The sequence below is a fragment of the Typha latifolia genome, chromosome 10 (genome assembly GCF_019914945.1).
Source record: "Typha latifolia isolate L0001 chromosome 10, TyphaL0001v2, whole genome shotgun sequence".
NCBI classification, from domain to species: domain Eukaryota; kingdom Viridiplantae; phylum Streptophyta; class Magnoliopsida; order Poales; family Typhaceae; genus Typha; species Typha latifolia.
This window is the reverse complement of record NC_133095.1, coordinates 2,220,732-2,234,575: the sequence shown is the minus strand read 5'-3', so window position 1 is coordinate 2,234,575 and position 13,844 is coordinate 2,220,732. Positions and strand designations below refer to the sequence as shown.

Here is a 13,844-nt window from a genome sequence, read left to right as displayed (position 1 = left end):
TGCAAAAAAAGAAAAAAAAGAAAAAAAAAAGGGTGCAACCAATCCTAACTGAGCATTACTCATTAATTCTCAAAAAAATAAAAAATCTATCTAACAGAAAATATATAAGGAGAATTGGAACCCCTAGATAAAATTAAAATACTTCTGTATACTCTTTTATTTCCAAATAAATACATTTTATTATTAGAAACTATATTATATAATAAGACATCCAAATTTGATTAATTGAGAAACTTTAGATATGTTTTATTTTATTTTCTATACCTAAAATATTTTTAGTTAAATTATTATGATAGATAATATTTTTGAAAGTATATATATATCTAAAAATTCTAGCTCGGCCCTTGCTCAACTAAGGTGATGATCGCTCTTTCTTTGGTGACATCGACGCGCTTGGCAATGACTACTTAGTCATTCGCAATCATATTCTCTTTACAAGAGGTTTAACGAGAAGATGATTTAAATGGTATCTATAGTTGCTGAAACTTTATGCAGTCGCTTAAAGATCTAGCAAATATGTACTAAATACTTGCACCTTTTTAAACTGAAACCAATAAGGAATATGAGATAATTCAATTTAGATTCTGCTCTACTACTTATTTTATATAACATTCTGAACTTTTTAATTATCTATATACATTTTTTAAATTAATAAATATTTATATATATATATCTCTTGAAAAATTATACATATCTCTAAACTTTTTTTTTTTTTTTAATTCGGGAGAATTTATATGGTAAAATAAATTTTTTTAAAATAAAATATAGGTGATAGCTCAAATGATGTAAGTGCTTTCAGATCCATGAGGACGATCCAAACCGGCCCAAAAAGTAAGATAATTTGTGAAGAGTACAAAACCATCCAATATCTTCGTCGGCACCAGGTTAACCTAAACATAATATCGCGAGATATTTTATCACGCGGCCCCAATAAACATATATAATCGTTCTACGACGACACAAATTCTAGGGTTTCCTAATTCCGTCTTCTTCGTTGCGGTAGGGTTTCTCCTCATCGATCTAGATCTTTGATCTCGACTCTAATTATACCGATTTCTAGGGCTCTATATCGAGTTATCTCACCTTCTTCCTTTGATCTCAGCTGAAGGAAGAAACGATCTCGCGTGGAGATGTCCAGTAAAGAAGAGAATCGTATATTTGTGGGTGGATTGTCATGGGACACCACGGAGCGGCAGCTGGAGCAGGCGTTTAGCCGCTTCGGAAAGGTTATTGAGGCTCAGGTATTGGTCTCATGTGGAAAGCGTCCTTCTTGGTCGTTACTGTTGTCTAGCTTGGGTTCCTCTGCGATGTTCTACGAACGTGATCTCTTTTTGTGGTAAATTATTTATCGAGTTACAGGGTTTGATGGGGTTTGGCTTCAAATAGAAGTTGAAATTAGGAAGTGGATATCAGTTTCTCTTTCTTGAAGCAACTCGAACCTTTCTTGCTATAGAATGGTGAGCAAAAGAAGTTGATCCTTTGCTAGTCAGGTTCTCTTTTGAAATCATTGTAGTTGCCTTCAGGGATTTAGCGCTGGGGTAGTTGATGATGATTTTAATAGCGGAATTAGAGGATATTTTGGTGGTTTTTGGTTTCTAAATTGTCAGATGAATTCGAGGCAGAGCATGCAAATTTTACAGGAAAGAAATTTGTTGGATCGGCTGGATAATGGAGGTTCTACTGAATTTTAGTTTATGTGGCACAAAGATTGGTATTTATAAGAAACAAATGAAGATTTCCATTTCATTCAGTTGGATGTGTCTGCTCGTTTATGGTAGTAATTTTATATGTTTTGCTGAAGTTGTCGATTCCCCCCTTTTCTACTTGTCTTTGACTTTGAATCTACTTGTGATATTGGGTCTGATTAGAAGAAAGTTTCAGATGTAAAGTAGTTCTAAGAAAGAACAAGATGTGTGTACGTGCTTGTCAGTTTGCTGGACAAGGGCCCTTCTGCTGGTGTCGTAGTCTGTTGGTTGAGTGTGTTACATGATTATTTTTCTTTGGTAATGTTTAGCTTGACACAATAGGTATCATGATGCAACAGCAAGGCTGTGCCATCAGGTCACATCGGTTTTCTTTGATTGGCAAAGTGCCTCCTGGCTGTTATCGGTACTTTTGACTAGGGACTTTAGATCCACTTAAGATCAGCTTTATTTTTCTTACCTACTGTGCTGAAATTGAAAGGCCTTTTGTTTATGACTGGAATAGGATTGTTTATTTTTTCCTATCTTGTGATATGCTATCTTACTGTTTCAGAAGAGATTGAATGAGCAGAGTAATGATGATGCCCTCGTATTGCTTTCCTTTCTATCTATTATTTTATTTTTCCTTTTAGCACAAAATCCTTGCCACACTTTTGGAGCATGGTTTGGCTGTTCTTGCATTGAGTACGCATGCTAATTGCTGATGACCAGCTCAATTTGGGAAATTCTGCTTGGTAACAGTGGGCAGTAGCATGATGTCTATGCTTTCCATTTTGCGGACAGCGGTGAATTATTCTCATAAATGCTCACACTTTGGTGGTTTCACTGTAACACACAAGGATATCAAATATTGATTTTATGTTGTTTATTACATGATAGACTATGTTACTGTCAATGCTAGAAATTCTGATCAATGATATGATCGTGAGCTGTTTCTCTCTGATTGATTTTGCTGGAATTCTGGGTTTAAATAAATATGAGGATCCCTCTCTATGAGTTTTGTTGGTGATTTTGGCAGTTTTGCATATATCATTCTTTGCCAGCTTGTCCAAGTGAAAGCATAGCCAATTAATGCCCAAACTTCTGCCGACTGCCTTTTCCTAAATAGAGATGCTCTTAGAATTTTACTTGTCAAGGAACTGCTTGATAAGCAGGTAGCTGCTAATTTTCTGACCTGCGAGATAGAGTACCTTTAGAGACAGTGTTCCATATATGTTGATGATGCTGCTTGAGTTTGGTATTTGGAATCTTACTGTTTTACAGCTGTAATTATGCTTCCAGCATGTGCCTTTCTGCAGTCATTGAATTGTGATTCTTTGTTTTGGATACTGATTGCTGGACGGTACAAAGAGTGAAGATTTGTCTGAAAGGATTAGCAGTTGATTCGTGATTGGTGTTTTCACATAGATGACAACTTGATATGGGTATTTCATAGTTTTTCCTGTTATTACCGAGTTCTTACTGGGCATGTCCACTGAGTACATTTGGACCTTGGATTTCCTTGTTTGTTCAGATATCAGTGACATGGCTGTCTTCTGGAAGGTAAGATTACTTGTGTTGTAGTATTAACACCTAGAAATTATGTCTTCGGATGTTCAGTTTTGGTGCATCTTTAGTTATGGTGCCTTCTATTTGTAGAGTAGATCCACGTGCATGATATAATTAAAATACAAAATTATTCACCAGATGAATGATATAATTGAAATATGGAATTATTCACCTGACTATTGTTTCATGGTGATGCCTTAGCTAATACCTATATTTCTTATTATTAGGTACATGAGCTCTACCTCTACCAGTGTCTAAATAGGACATATAGTGTAAATTAGCATAAGATCTTTTTCTAACCAAGTACTAGTTTGAATTTATTTGAAAGTAAGTGCTTCTTCATTTAAGTGTTTAATTCTTTTGTGTATCTATTGTGAAGAAGCAGATTGTTCACGGAAAGACCTGACAATAGCTTATTATGTCTTTCTGTGCCTTTTTTGCTACCTTTTGTGTTCCAGTATGTATATCGTAATTATTGTACCCCTTGTTATCTTGCATTCACAGGTCTCCATTTTGGTTTTCATGGATGCATGCCATCTGTCCCCAAATTAGTATATTCTAATTATGGCAGCAACCCTTCTACTGCTTTTCTAATATGACCTATGTTGTATATCTTTATTCTTTTTCCCCTGTTATCTTGATCTGCAATAGTTTGAAAAATGGGGGCTGCGATAGAAGTATGAAAAGGTGGCTATTCATTTCAATGTATGTCTTGGTGAATTTTGTTAAATTGGGTGATTGGGCATTTAGTCATGATTAATTTATTGGTGGTTCAATTTGCTGCTGGCTCACTGCAACTGAAGAATTTGCTATTTAATGTTGCTGGGAGATAAAAAGCTTCCTAATATATCACTTCTATAGTTTGCATTTTAATTTGATTATGAGTTGTTTGCTTATTTTACTGTTTCCTATATTGGCAATACCTACTATTATAATGTGAAATGAATTATGTTGACTGATGATGTTGGTTGAAGTTCAGATTACTAATTCTGCAGGAAATTTGAGCGAGTTCTTTTTCTCACTCATCTTCTATGTAATGAGTTTTTACATTTTTATCATGTTTAGATCATGGTGGAAAGAGATACAGGGCGGCCTCGCGGATTTGGATTTGTCACATTTGCAGAACCACGGGCAGTGGAGGATGCCATCAGTGAGATGCATAACCGTGAGCTTGATGGGAGGACAATTTCAGTTAACAAAGCCCAGCCTAAGATGAATTCAGATGATGGTTATGGCTACAGTGGTGGGGGCTACTCATCTGGTGGCAGAGGAGGCGGAGGTTATCGTGGCGGAGGTGATGGACCTCCTCCTGTTGGACGCTCTGATTGCTTCAAGTGCGGCCGTCCTGGGCATTGGGCTCGTGAGTGCCCTTCCACTGGTGGAGGTGGAGGTGGAGGTGGACGGTTCTCTTCTCGCTCTAGGTTTGGTGGTGGTGGTGCTGGACGTGGGGATCGTTTTGGAGGGCCAGATCGCTATGGTGACCGTTATATAGATGATCGGTATGATGGAGGCCGTTATGGGGACCGTGATCGCATTGATGGTAGGGACGGAAAGTATGGTGGTGGACGTGATCGTTATGCCAATGATCGATACCTACCTGGTGGAGATCGTTTTTCTGGTGATAGATATGGAGGGGGACCTGACCGGTACCCGCAGAATGGTTACAGCAAGGAAAGAAGCTATGAGAGAGATGGACGGGGTGGCAGCAGCTATGACAGGGAGGCCCCAAGGGGTGGAACTGGATATGATAGGGATGGGCCACGTGGTGGTGCCAGTGATAGATATGTTAGTGGTGGACCCACGCGGTATGAAGGGGGTGGTTACAGTAGTAGGCCTGGACCATATGATCGTCCCAGTAGGGGAGGAAGGCCTTCCGTCTATGATGACCGCTACTAGTACAGGTCACTCTTTGATAGGCTGCGGATAATCTTTTTAATTTCAGCATATGCCATGACCGTCTCTGGATGCCCTGATACTGTGTCATGGTTGTGTTGCTAGACTAGGTTTGTTGCTCTCTTTAGATTCCGTTATTATGAACTATTTGGATCTTTAAGGCGTACTCTTTGTAAGACTGGCTCATGGTTCCATTGCTGCCTTCAACTGTTTCTGATTTCCCTGGTCACATGGATCTGTAGTTTGTATGTTAAATTGCTCTTGTGTGCTCCCATTACCAGTGCAAGACTTGAGCAATCAATATGTTCATGATTGTTTAGCTTATAGCATGCCACTATCTTGGTTGGCTTTTGTGTTCAAACTTTTGGAATGCTGGCCTCATCAGGGGGATGATGAGCAAGTTGTCTCTTATAACCAGTTGCAGATTTCTCGATCACTGTCAGGTTTTCCTCCTTGCTGTAGTCAGAGCCAGTGAGATGTTTTTAGAGGTTAGTGTGCCATATTTGTGATCTGATGGTAGTGTGCTTTGCTTGACAGCCAAACTCTTGCTATCTGAATCGGAGTAATCAATGACTTGAGATTGTTTCATGATTTAAAATTTTGTTCTCTGTATCAGCTGCATGTACATTGTTTGTTGAGGAACATATTGATGCCGTCCTTTGCATTTCTGTTCTGGTTTGGTAGGACAGCATTTTAGTAGTATTTCTGCTGGAAGGTATACATTACTTGAGCTTGAATAATTGATGCTGAGATTCAAATCCAGCAGGTATCCTTTTGTTAAGATGCTGTCTACACTGAATAGAGTTCCATCCAACCAGTTTTTTTAAAATATCTGGGTGCTGTAGCTGTTGAAGATCATGCTGATTGTTGTCTATTGATCAACAATAGGCCTGTCATTATTGTGGTTTGATGTTTTACTGCACTACCCCAACGATTTATGCTCACAGGGTATGGCTTTCTTATTCTCTTTGTTGGGTTATATTTATTTCTTCCCACCTATTGGTTTCTCAGTGTATTGCAGCACCACGATGCTGCTTCCAACTCTCTACCGTTTCCATTTTTCAGAGGATTGGGTATTGTTTTCTGCTAAAGAAGAGTACATGTTGAAGATACAAGGACCTAGAAAGGGGTGAATTATACTTCAGGTCAACAAAGTAATTGCTATTTAATAATGTGTACAACATGAATCATGAAATGGATCATCAGGAAAGAAATTGTGCTAATGAACAGATTATTGAAAATAAAGAGACTTCCTTTCTCACAGTAAAAGTTTTTTGAGATTTAACTTGAGCACATGTCTGCCTTCTTGTTGCCTTCTTTTTTGGCCCCTCAAGAATAAATCCGCAAGAGTTGTCCTTCCTATCACACGAAGGGTGTCATGTAGGGTACCGGTTGTGAAGGAGATTAAACTTTGGTAGGTTGTCTTTACTTAACAAGGAAGAACATCTCAGCATCATCGCGGTTTATGAGTCAGGTGTGACAGCAGACATGAGCAATTGTTCTGGGTAAGGAAATCACAATGTAAAGGATCTGCATTCAAGGCTAATTCACATCACTATCTTGCCATCAACTGTAACTATTGGAGACTTATAGCTCATTAATCGAGCATCGCAGATGCTGCATGTTATAATCCACTTGTTTAAGCACATCTTCAAGTGCGATCTTGACTATAATTAGTGGGAAGAGATGTACAACACTACACACTGCTCAACTAGCCAACTTGATCGCTAAAGTCAACAATATATTGGCTCCAAGATGGATCCCCACAATCTTTGTCGGCAATAATATTGAACGGCTGCTGAACGAGTTGCTGTAAAGGGAAATATCCATAAAGTTAAGTCATGCCAACTCGACAGATAAGGTCAAAGGTTTACTTATTTTGGGGAAGATGTTACAATTACTGTCAGAATTTAATTCTGAACAAACTGAGAGATATATATGTAGGTCCAGAACTTTGGATGATGAACAGTAGCCATGCTCTTGAGGCATAATGCAACTTGTAAAAGGCATTCACTTGAGCTTGCTAAAGTGGGTTAAAGGATGCGCTTTTTGGAATTAATGGGATCCGATAAAGGCATCAAACTTGCAATAATTGCAGCCTACCTATGGCCAACACAATATTTAGTAGGAAAAGGTTGGATCTCCTCTTCATTTCTCTCTAATCTATGCCTCTGCTCTCGCGCATCAAGTCAACCATGTCTTCCCAGCCCTCCGTGTTGTCTCAACTTTCAATCTAATGCTAGATTCGACCGCCCTTGTGAATCTTAGCATAGACTATTAGGTCGAATCTAATCATAGGATTTTAGATAGAGTGAGATTTTTTATTTATTTATTGTAATTCAAAAAATCGAACTAGATACGGCCTGGATAAAATATCATCCCTTTCTTAGCTAAAAAAGATACTTACTCCATAACATATCACATAATAGAGCTAGAAAATTGAATTAATCCTGAGTTTTTGACTGAACTAGTAATGTTCTAATTTTTTTTACTAAAATGTTGAACTGATTAGCGTTTTAGATTGATCTAAAATATTGAATTGATCAATATTATATATATATATATATATAAAAATTTATTTAACTTACTTTTTCTATAGTTAAGGCAAAAATGTTTAACGATAGAAACGCTAAACTAATTAGCATTTTAAAAAATATTAATTTATTTATCGTTTTTGTTAGGACTTCGGTAAATTAGATTCATTTTGATAATACATTTGAATCCTAATCTATTTTGATAAAAAAATATTATAAAATAGTTCTATTTTGATCAAAAACTCGCTAATACTTCCATTAATCCTGCCACAGACTGGCCCAGCGAAGCTCCAAATTGTTCGATACAAATTTATTTTGTCGTCGAATCATTGCAACCAGTGAAATTGGCATCTATTGAAATCGCCGAATTATCATTCTAAGTCGTAGTACTGTCTAACTATGAGAAGAGTTCAACCATCTGCCTTAATATATTTATATATATTATTTTTTTTCACTTAGAATTGACCCTGCGTACGGTTTGGTGGTGATTGAGCAGGATTTCGATGTGGATGTTTCTGGGCACACATCACATTCCTAGGATGTACGAAATCCTTACACCTTGGCTGTATGAAATCCATGTTCTGAATGATTCCCGCACACTATTCAAAGCATACAATATTAAAGGTACAATTTGCTTAAAAATAAAAATAAAAATAAAATTAAAGGTACAAATAGGAGCAGACAGCGGGTGAGTCCGCACTGAGGGCTGACGATTGCTGCGGGTCACAATAGAGTATTACTCCGAGTTTTGGGGGAATGCGTCAGCTGCACATACAAGATGAGATCACTGCGTGGGCCGGCGGATTCGAACCGGGCTAGAATTAGTTTAGTTCGTTACCATTTATCGATTCATGAGAAATCAGACTACTCGGGCCGGATTCCTATAAACTAGTTGTTTATTTCTGTTAAAAGGGTAAAAAAATGGAGGTCTTATTTTACTTATTTGCAGAATTTTTTTTTACTATTAAACAGTACAAATAATATTGTACATGCTAGGTTGATCTAGAGGTCCGCTAAAAAAATTATAAAACAGTACAGCATACAAAGGGCTAATCTTCCTAGTCGAGATGGACGGGCAAAGGGCTGGCCTGTGCCGCCCATTAGCAATTCGGGCTCGAGTCATGCCGGGCCCAAACCGGGTTCGGGCCAGGCATGAGCAAGCTGGGCCGTTTGATTAGGTCTAAATATCTTACTCAGCTTTTCTGTAACCTATAGTATATCACATGTTAGACGCGATGAAAACAAGGCCGCAAATTGGGTGGCTAAGCAAGGAAAGGGTAGTTCGGATCTTGTTAGGCTGAGACTAATAGATCCTATACTCCCAAGCTATGTATGCTTATTTTTGTAGATGCATGTTTTCTTAGTGGGGGATAGGCACAGTTGAGTCCAACTTTCTTTTCAAATATATATATTGAAGGTACAAGTGGGTAGGCAATGGTTGAACAATGGCCGGCTGAACCGTGGATCACCCCTATCCCATAGAGCAAATAGTCAAGGATAATGCATCCCTTACTGCAGGATAGCCAGTTACTGGTAGCAAAGTTGGCGAAAGGGGTGTAATGGCTGACCGAGAGGATAATGAGGGAGGGAGTCTTCGTTATGCCTTATCGCTCAGTTGTAGGAAGGTTGAGGTGGAGATGGACTAGGCAAAGAGACTGAGAGTCCTCAGAAAATGAAGAGGATTGTGCTATATTGTTTAAATATATTGAAAGGCTTTGATAGGGTCAAGGTTGGTGGTGGATTAGGTCGCAAACCAGGGTAAGGTAGCTTCCCGTTCTTTTTGGCTGGGGCTTGCTTAGGAGCTCCCCCAAGATCTTTGTAATCTCCTCTAATTCGATGCTTCAACAACTTCGGTGAGTCAGAGCATCTTAATCTAAGTTCTTGCAGCTCTTTTCATAAAAATATATATTAAAGGTATAAGCACCCAATTTTAGAAAGTTGGAAGAATACCTATCTATGATATAGATCACAAATTTAAGTCCAACTTTAAATACATTTATTGTGGACAAAATGTTAGTTTTTGGTGGTTTAGTTTGACTTGGCGACTCGATTCAACTTAGTTCAATAGCTCGATGGTGTGTTGGGTTAAAGAAATAGCTCGTCAATGATTAGCTAGGAGCAATGGCTCCACAACACAATTATTTAAAATTTAGACCGAATGGTATTATATGTTGGCGAAAAAAATTTAGTGGGGTCTAAGTATTTCTTATCACGGGTGGATCAATCTTTTGTCCAACCCATGTATAGATTTTTATTAAATGATAAAAAAATAAATAAATAAATGAACAACTTCCTACCTAACCGGTTTAAGTTCCCAGTAATTTATGCTCCAATGTATCTCTTTACGTGCAACTTACCATTTACCGAGTATGTTTTTCACCTTGTCACTTCTTATCCGATTCTAACATTTGGAAGTCGACTTCTCTTCTGGTCTCTTCCATTATGAGACCTTCGCGTATATTTAAAGGGGACCCAACAATCCAAAGAGTGGTGTGGTTGAGAGGAACAAAGCGTCGAAGCAGGGGAGTGAGAGATGGGGAGATTGGGATCTCCTTGCCATCTCGGTCTTGTGTTAGTTTTAGTCTTGGCTTGGGAGTTTACCACTAAATGCAATGCAGGGATCACTAGTCCCTTTGTGAGGAAGCTGGAAGAGAGCATCGACATGTCACTCGGCAGTGATGTCTTCCGAGCTCCCCATGGTTTCAATGCACCGCAGCAGGTTAGATCTTTAGCTCTGCTCAGTTTGCAAATTGTTTCCTTTTTGTTTTTTCATGTACTAATTCATGTCCTGGACTTTACTGCATAAATGCGTGAATGTGGATTTTGTTAAATCTATCCTGGTCTTATCCTAAGTAGATAGTTGGATTCATGCAATGATCTCTTTTTTCTCAACTATTGTTGTTCCTTTAATAGTTAAGCTTCTTAGTTTGTTCAAAGATGGGCTGAAAGGTGATTCTTTTTTCTGTGAAGGTTCATATAACTCAAGGGGACCACGATGGGAGAGCAGTGATTGTGTCTTGGGTGACTCCAATTGAGCCTGGCTCTAGCAAGGTTCTATATGGAACTTCGGCGAAGAATCTCGACAAATCAAGTGAGGGCTCTTATACTCAGTACAAGTACTACAATTACACCTCCGGATATATCCATCACTGCACTCTCAAGAATTTGAAGGTGATTCAAGCAAACTCAGATAATTCAGTTCTTTGTGGCAATGTCTGATGAACTAATTTTCTTCGTTGATGAGCTTCCGTGAGTTTTAGCATATCAATTTGCTTTTGCTGAGTACAAAACGAAGTCTTTCACATAAATTTAGTTCATAAGCATATTCTCAATATAGCATCCGTTTATGACTAAAATTTCCATCTCCCTTCTCCCCCTTTTGCACCTTCAGTAAAGAGCACACTAAAAACATTTTAGTGAAGACTACAATGTAAATGCTGATACTGGAAATGTTCCAAGAAACTTTTTCTTTTTGATACTCGCTGTGTAATGCTTTTAAGTGATTAAAAGAGTTTGGCAGAGTGATAATCCTTTGTGTTTGCAGTATAACACGAAGTACCACTATGCAGTTGGAATTGGGCAAACAGTAAGACATTTCTGGTTCAAAACTCCTCCTAAGGTTGGTCCAGATGTGCCGTATACTTTTGGCCTTATAGGTAATACCTTTGTTCAAATAGTTTTTGTCAATCATTCTGAGAGGAACAATTATTGTACTTAGTCTATAATCATTTATCTTGTGTTATTATGTTCAGGCGACCTTGGACAAACCTATGACTCAAACTCCACACTTTCACATTATGAGTTAAATCCGGAAGCACAGACAGTCCTTTTTGTGGGAGACCTTTCATATGCAGATAACCACCCAAATCATGACAATGTCAGGTGGGATACATGGGGAAGGTTTGTTGAGAGAAGCACTGCTTATCAGCCATGGATTTGGACTGCGGGAAACCATGAACTCGACTTTGCTCCTGAAATTGTGAGTAGAGAGCTTGCCCATATACATGCGTTTTATGTTTGATCATGTGTCACAATATAATTTATAAAGTTCAAGTGCACACATCATTTGTATTCACATAACTTGTCAATATGAATTTGTTTCATGCCTAAATTTTGTAGATTTCACCCTTCTTGTTATATTGGAACTTAAAGTTCAAAATGACAACCATATCATATTTGGGAGACTTGACACTTCATCTCTATATTTGAGAAACAATTGGGCTTTCAACTAGTTCTATTTCGGATGGATAAATCAGTTGAACAGTGTTACATTAAACAAATTTTACTAAATTAAGAATTTTCATGTTAATTCTGCAGGGTGAAACTGTGCCATTTAAACCTTTCACACATAGGTACCATGTTCCCTACAAGGCTTCTGGTAGCACAGATCCACTGTGGTACTCGATTAAGCGGGCCTCTGCATATATCATTATCTTGTCATCATATTCAGCATACGGTATGTGTATGTTGATGCAATCATTCACTATCTCATTGTTTTACTTTTCATGTGAAGTCTTCTAGTTTCACCTGAAATAATAATTCGAAAAACTTTGACATCTAACCTCATCATTTTCCTAACTTTCTGCTATGGTGGAATATTTGATTTACCACTTCAAACAAAATAATTCAACTATATATAAATCTTTCTTTAGTTTAATATAATTTTGAATGTATCCCTTTTGTTTGGGATAACGATGTACTTGAAGTTAGAGTTCTCCTAACTTGTCATACATTTTACATTATCTTTTCTCAAAGAAGTTGCAAATCCAGCATTACGGTGTATTTAAACTTGTACTATTATGCTTGTCAAACAATTTTTTTATTTATTTATGAAAGTTCTTGATTGCCTACTTTTTCTTCCTAATTATTAGTTCAACTCCTTGGTAAATTAAAAAAATAAGATTGTTAGTTATTTGACGCTAAGGTTTGCTTTCATTTTCCCTCCAGGCACGTATACCCCCCAGTATCAGTGGCTTCTAGAAGAGCTACCCAAAGTGAACAGAAATGAGACACCATGGTTGATTGTTCTCATGCACTCGCCGTGGTATAACAGCAATGACTATCACTACATGGAAGGTGAAACCATGAGAGTGATGTTCGAGCAATGGTTTGTGCAATATAAGGTTGATGTGGTATTTGCTGGCCATGTTCATGCCTATGAACGCAGTGTAAGAGCCAAAATTTCACCTTTGTTTCAATTGTGTCAGACTAATGGCCTATTGAGATGCTTTTATTAGAAATTTAGAGGCTCTCTTCTTGTTCTTCTGGGTCACTCCTACTTCCACAACAAAAATGCATTGAATCATTTCTTTTTCCTTCCTGTTGCAGCATAGGATATCAAACATTGCTTACAATATCATAAACAAGAAATGTACTCCAGTTCGTAATCTTTCAGCACCAGTTTACATCACCATCGGAGACGGAGGCAATATCGAAGGTCTTGCAAACAAGTAAGAGCAATCCTGTTAATGAAACACCAAGAGTTTTGATTGATCACTGACAATCCTTCTTTCATCTGAAAAATCCAGATTGACTGTGCCGCAGCCCAGTTACTCAGCTTTCAGAGAAGCCAGCTTTGGTCATGCGATCTTCGATATCAAGAACAGGACACATGCGCACTACATATGGCACCGCAATCATGATGGCAATGCAGTGGTTGCTGATTCTATGTGGTTCACTAATAGATACTGGCATGCAACAGATGATTCCTCTACTGCTTGATGGTTTCTTCAATGTAATCTTTAGAATAAACATCAGCCTCTGATACTGAGGCAAAGATGACAGTTCTTCTATCTTTGTATCATCTATTTTGTTAACTTGTGACTATTTATGCGAAGCATGTCGATTTGGGATCACAGTTTAAGTTCATTTCTCATTAGTACTTCAAACAGTGACAAGTCTGATACTGATAGTATCAGAGCAAGAAGAAGTGTTACAGAGATAAATTATTATGAATTGAGAATAACACCTCACAAAGAAGTATGAGATTCAAATGTGAAGTTGATAATTTACATGACAAAGTTTTTATTTTTTTTATTTTACACCCTACATTATGTGTTCATTGCGATTTACACCCTGTCTTTTCACTATTTTAAATGCGACCCTTGCATTTTTAATGAAGTACCAAAAATTACCTAAAGCATTATCATCGTCAAGTAGGGTGTTT

The 13,844-nt window shown here is 37.8% G+C and overlaps 2 protein-coding genes across 5 annotated transcripts; both read left to right on the top strand.

Moving 5' to 3' along the window:
- The first annotated feature begins 865 nt into the window (after positions 1–865).
- Positions 866–6,413, top strand: LOC140796273 (glycine-rich RNA-binding protein RZ1C-like). 4 transcript variants are annotated; one of them, XR_012110428.1, is made up of 4 exons: positions 866–999; positions 1,103–1,241; positions 4,317–5,632; positions 5,911–6,413. XR_012110428.1 is itself a non-coding variant. In XM_073149226.1 (3 exons), exons 2-3 carry the CDS (start codon positions 1,131–1,133, stop codon positions 5,145–5,147), a joined length of 942 nt encoding a protein of 313 aa, XP_073005327.1. In that variant the 5' UTR covers positions 866–999; positions 1,103–1,130; the 3' UTR covers positions 5,148–6,413. The 4 variants fall into 4 exon arrangements, 2 of the variants coding, with proteins under 2 accessions (XP_073005327.1, XP_073005328.1); XR_012110427.1 differs by having other exon boundaries at positions 4,317–6,092; positions 6,210–6,413; XM_073149226.1 differs by having other exon boundaries at positions 4,317–6,413.
- A 3,723-nt stretch (positions 6,414–10,136) lies between these two features.
- Positions 10,137–13,535, top strand: LOC140796395 (purple acid phosphatase 2-like). Its single transcript, XM_073149417.1, has 8 exons — positions 10,137–10,397; positions 10,649–10,849; positions 11,223–11,334; positions 11,431–11,657; positions 11,996–12,134; positions 12,626–12,846; positions 13,007–13,128; positions 13,207–13,535. Exons 1-8 carry the CDS (start codon positions 10,212–10,214, stop codon positions 13,397–13,399), a joined length of 1,401 nt encoding a protein of 466 aa, XP_073005518.1. The 5' UTR covers positions 10,137–10,211; the 3' UTR covers positions 13,400–13,535.
- The last annotated feature ends 309 nt before the right edge of the window (positions 13,536–13,844 follow it).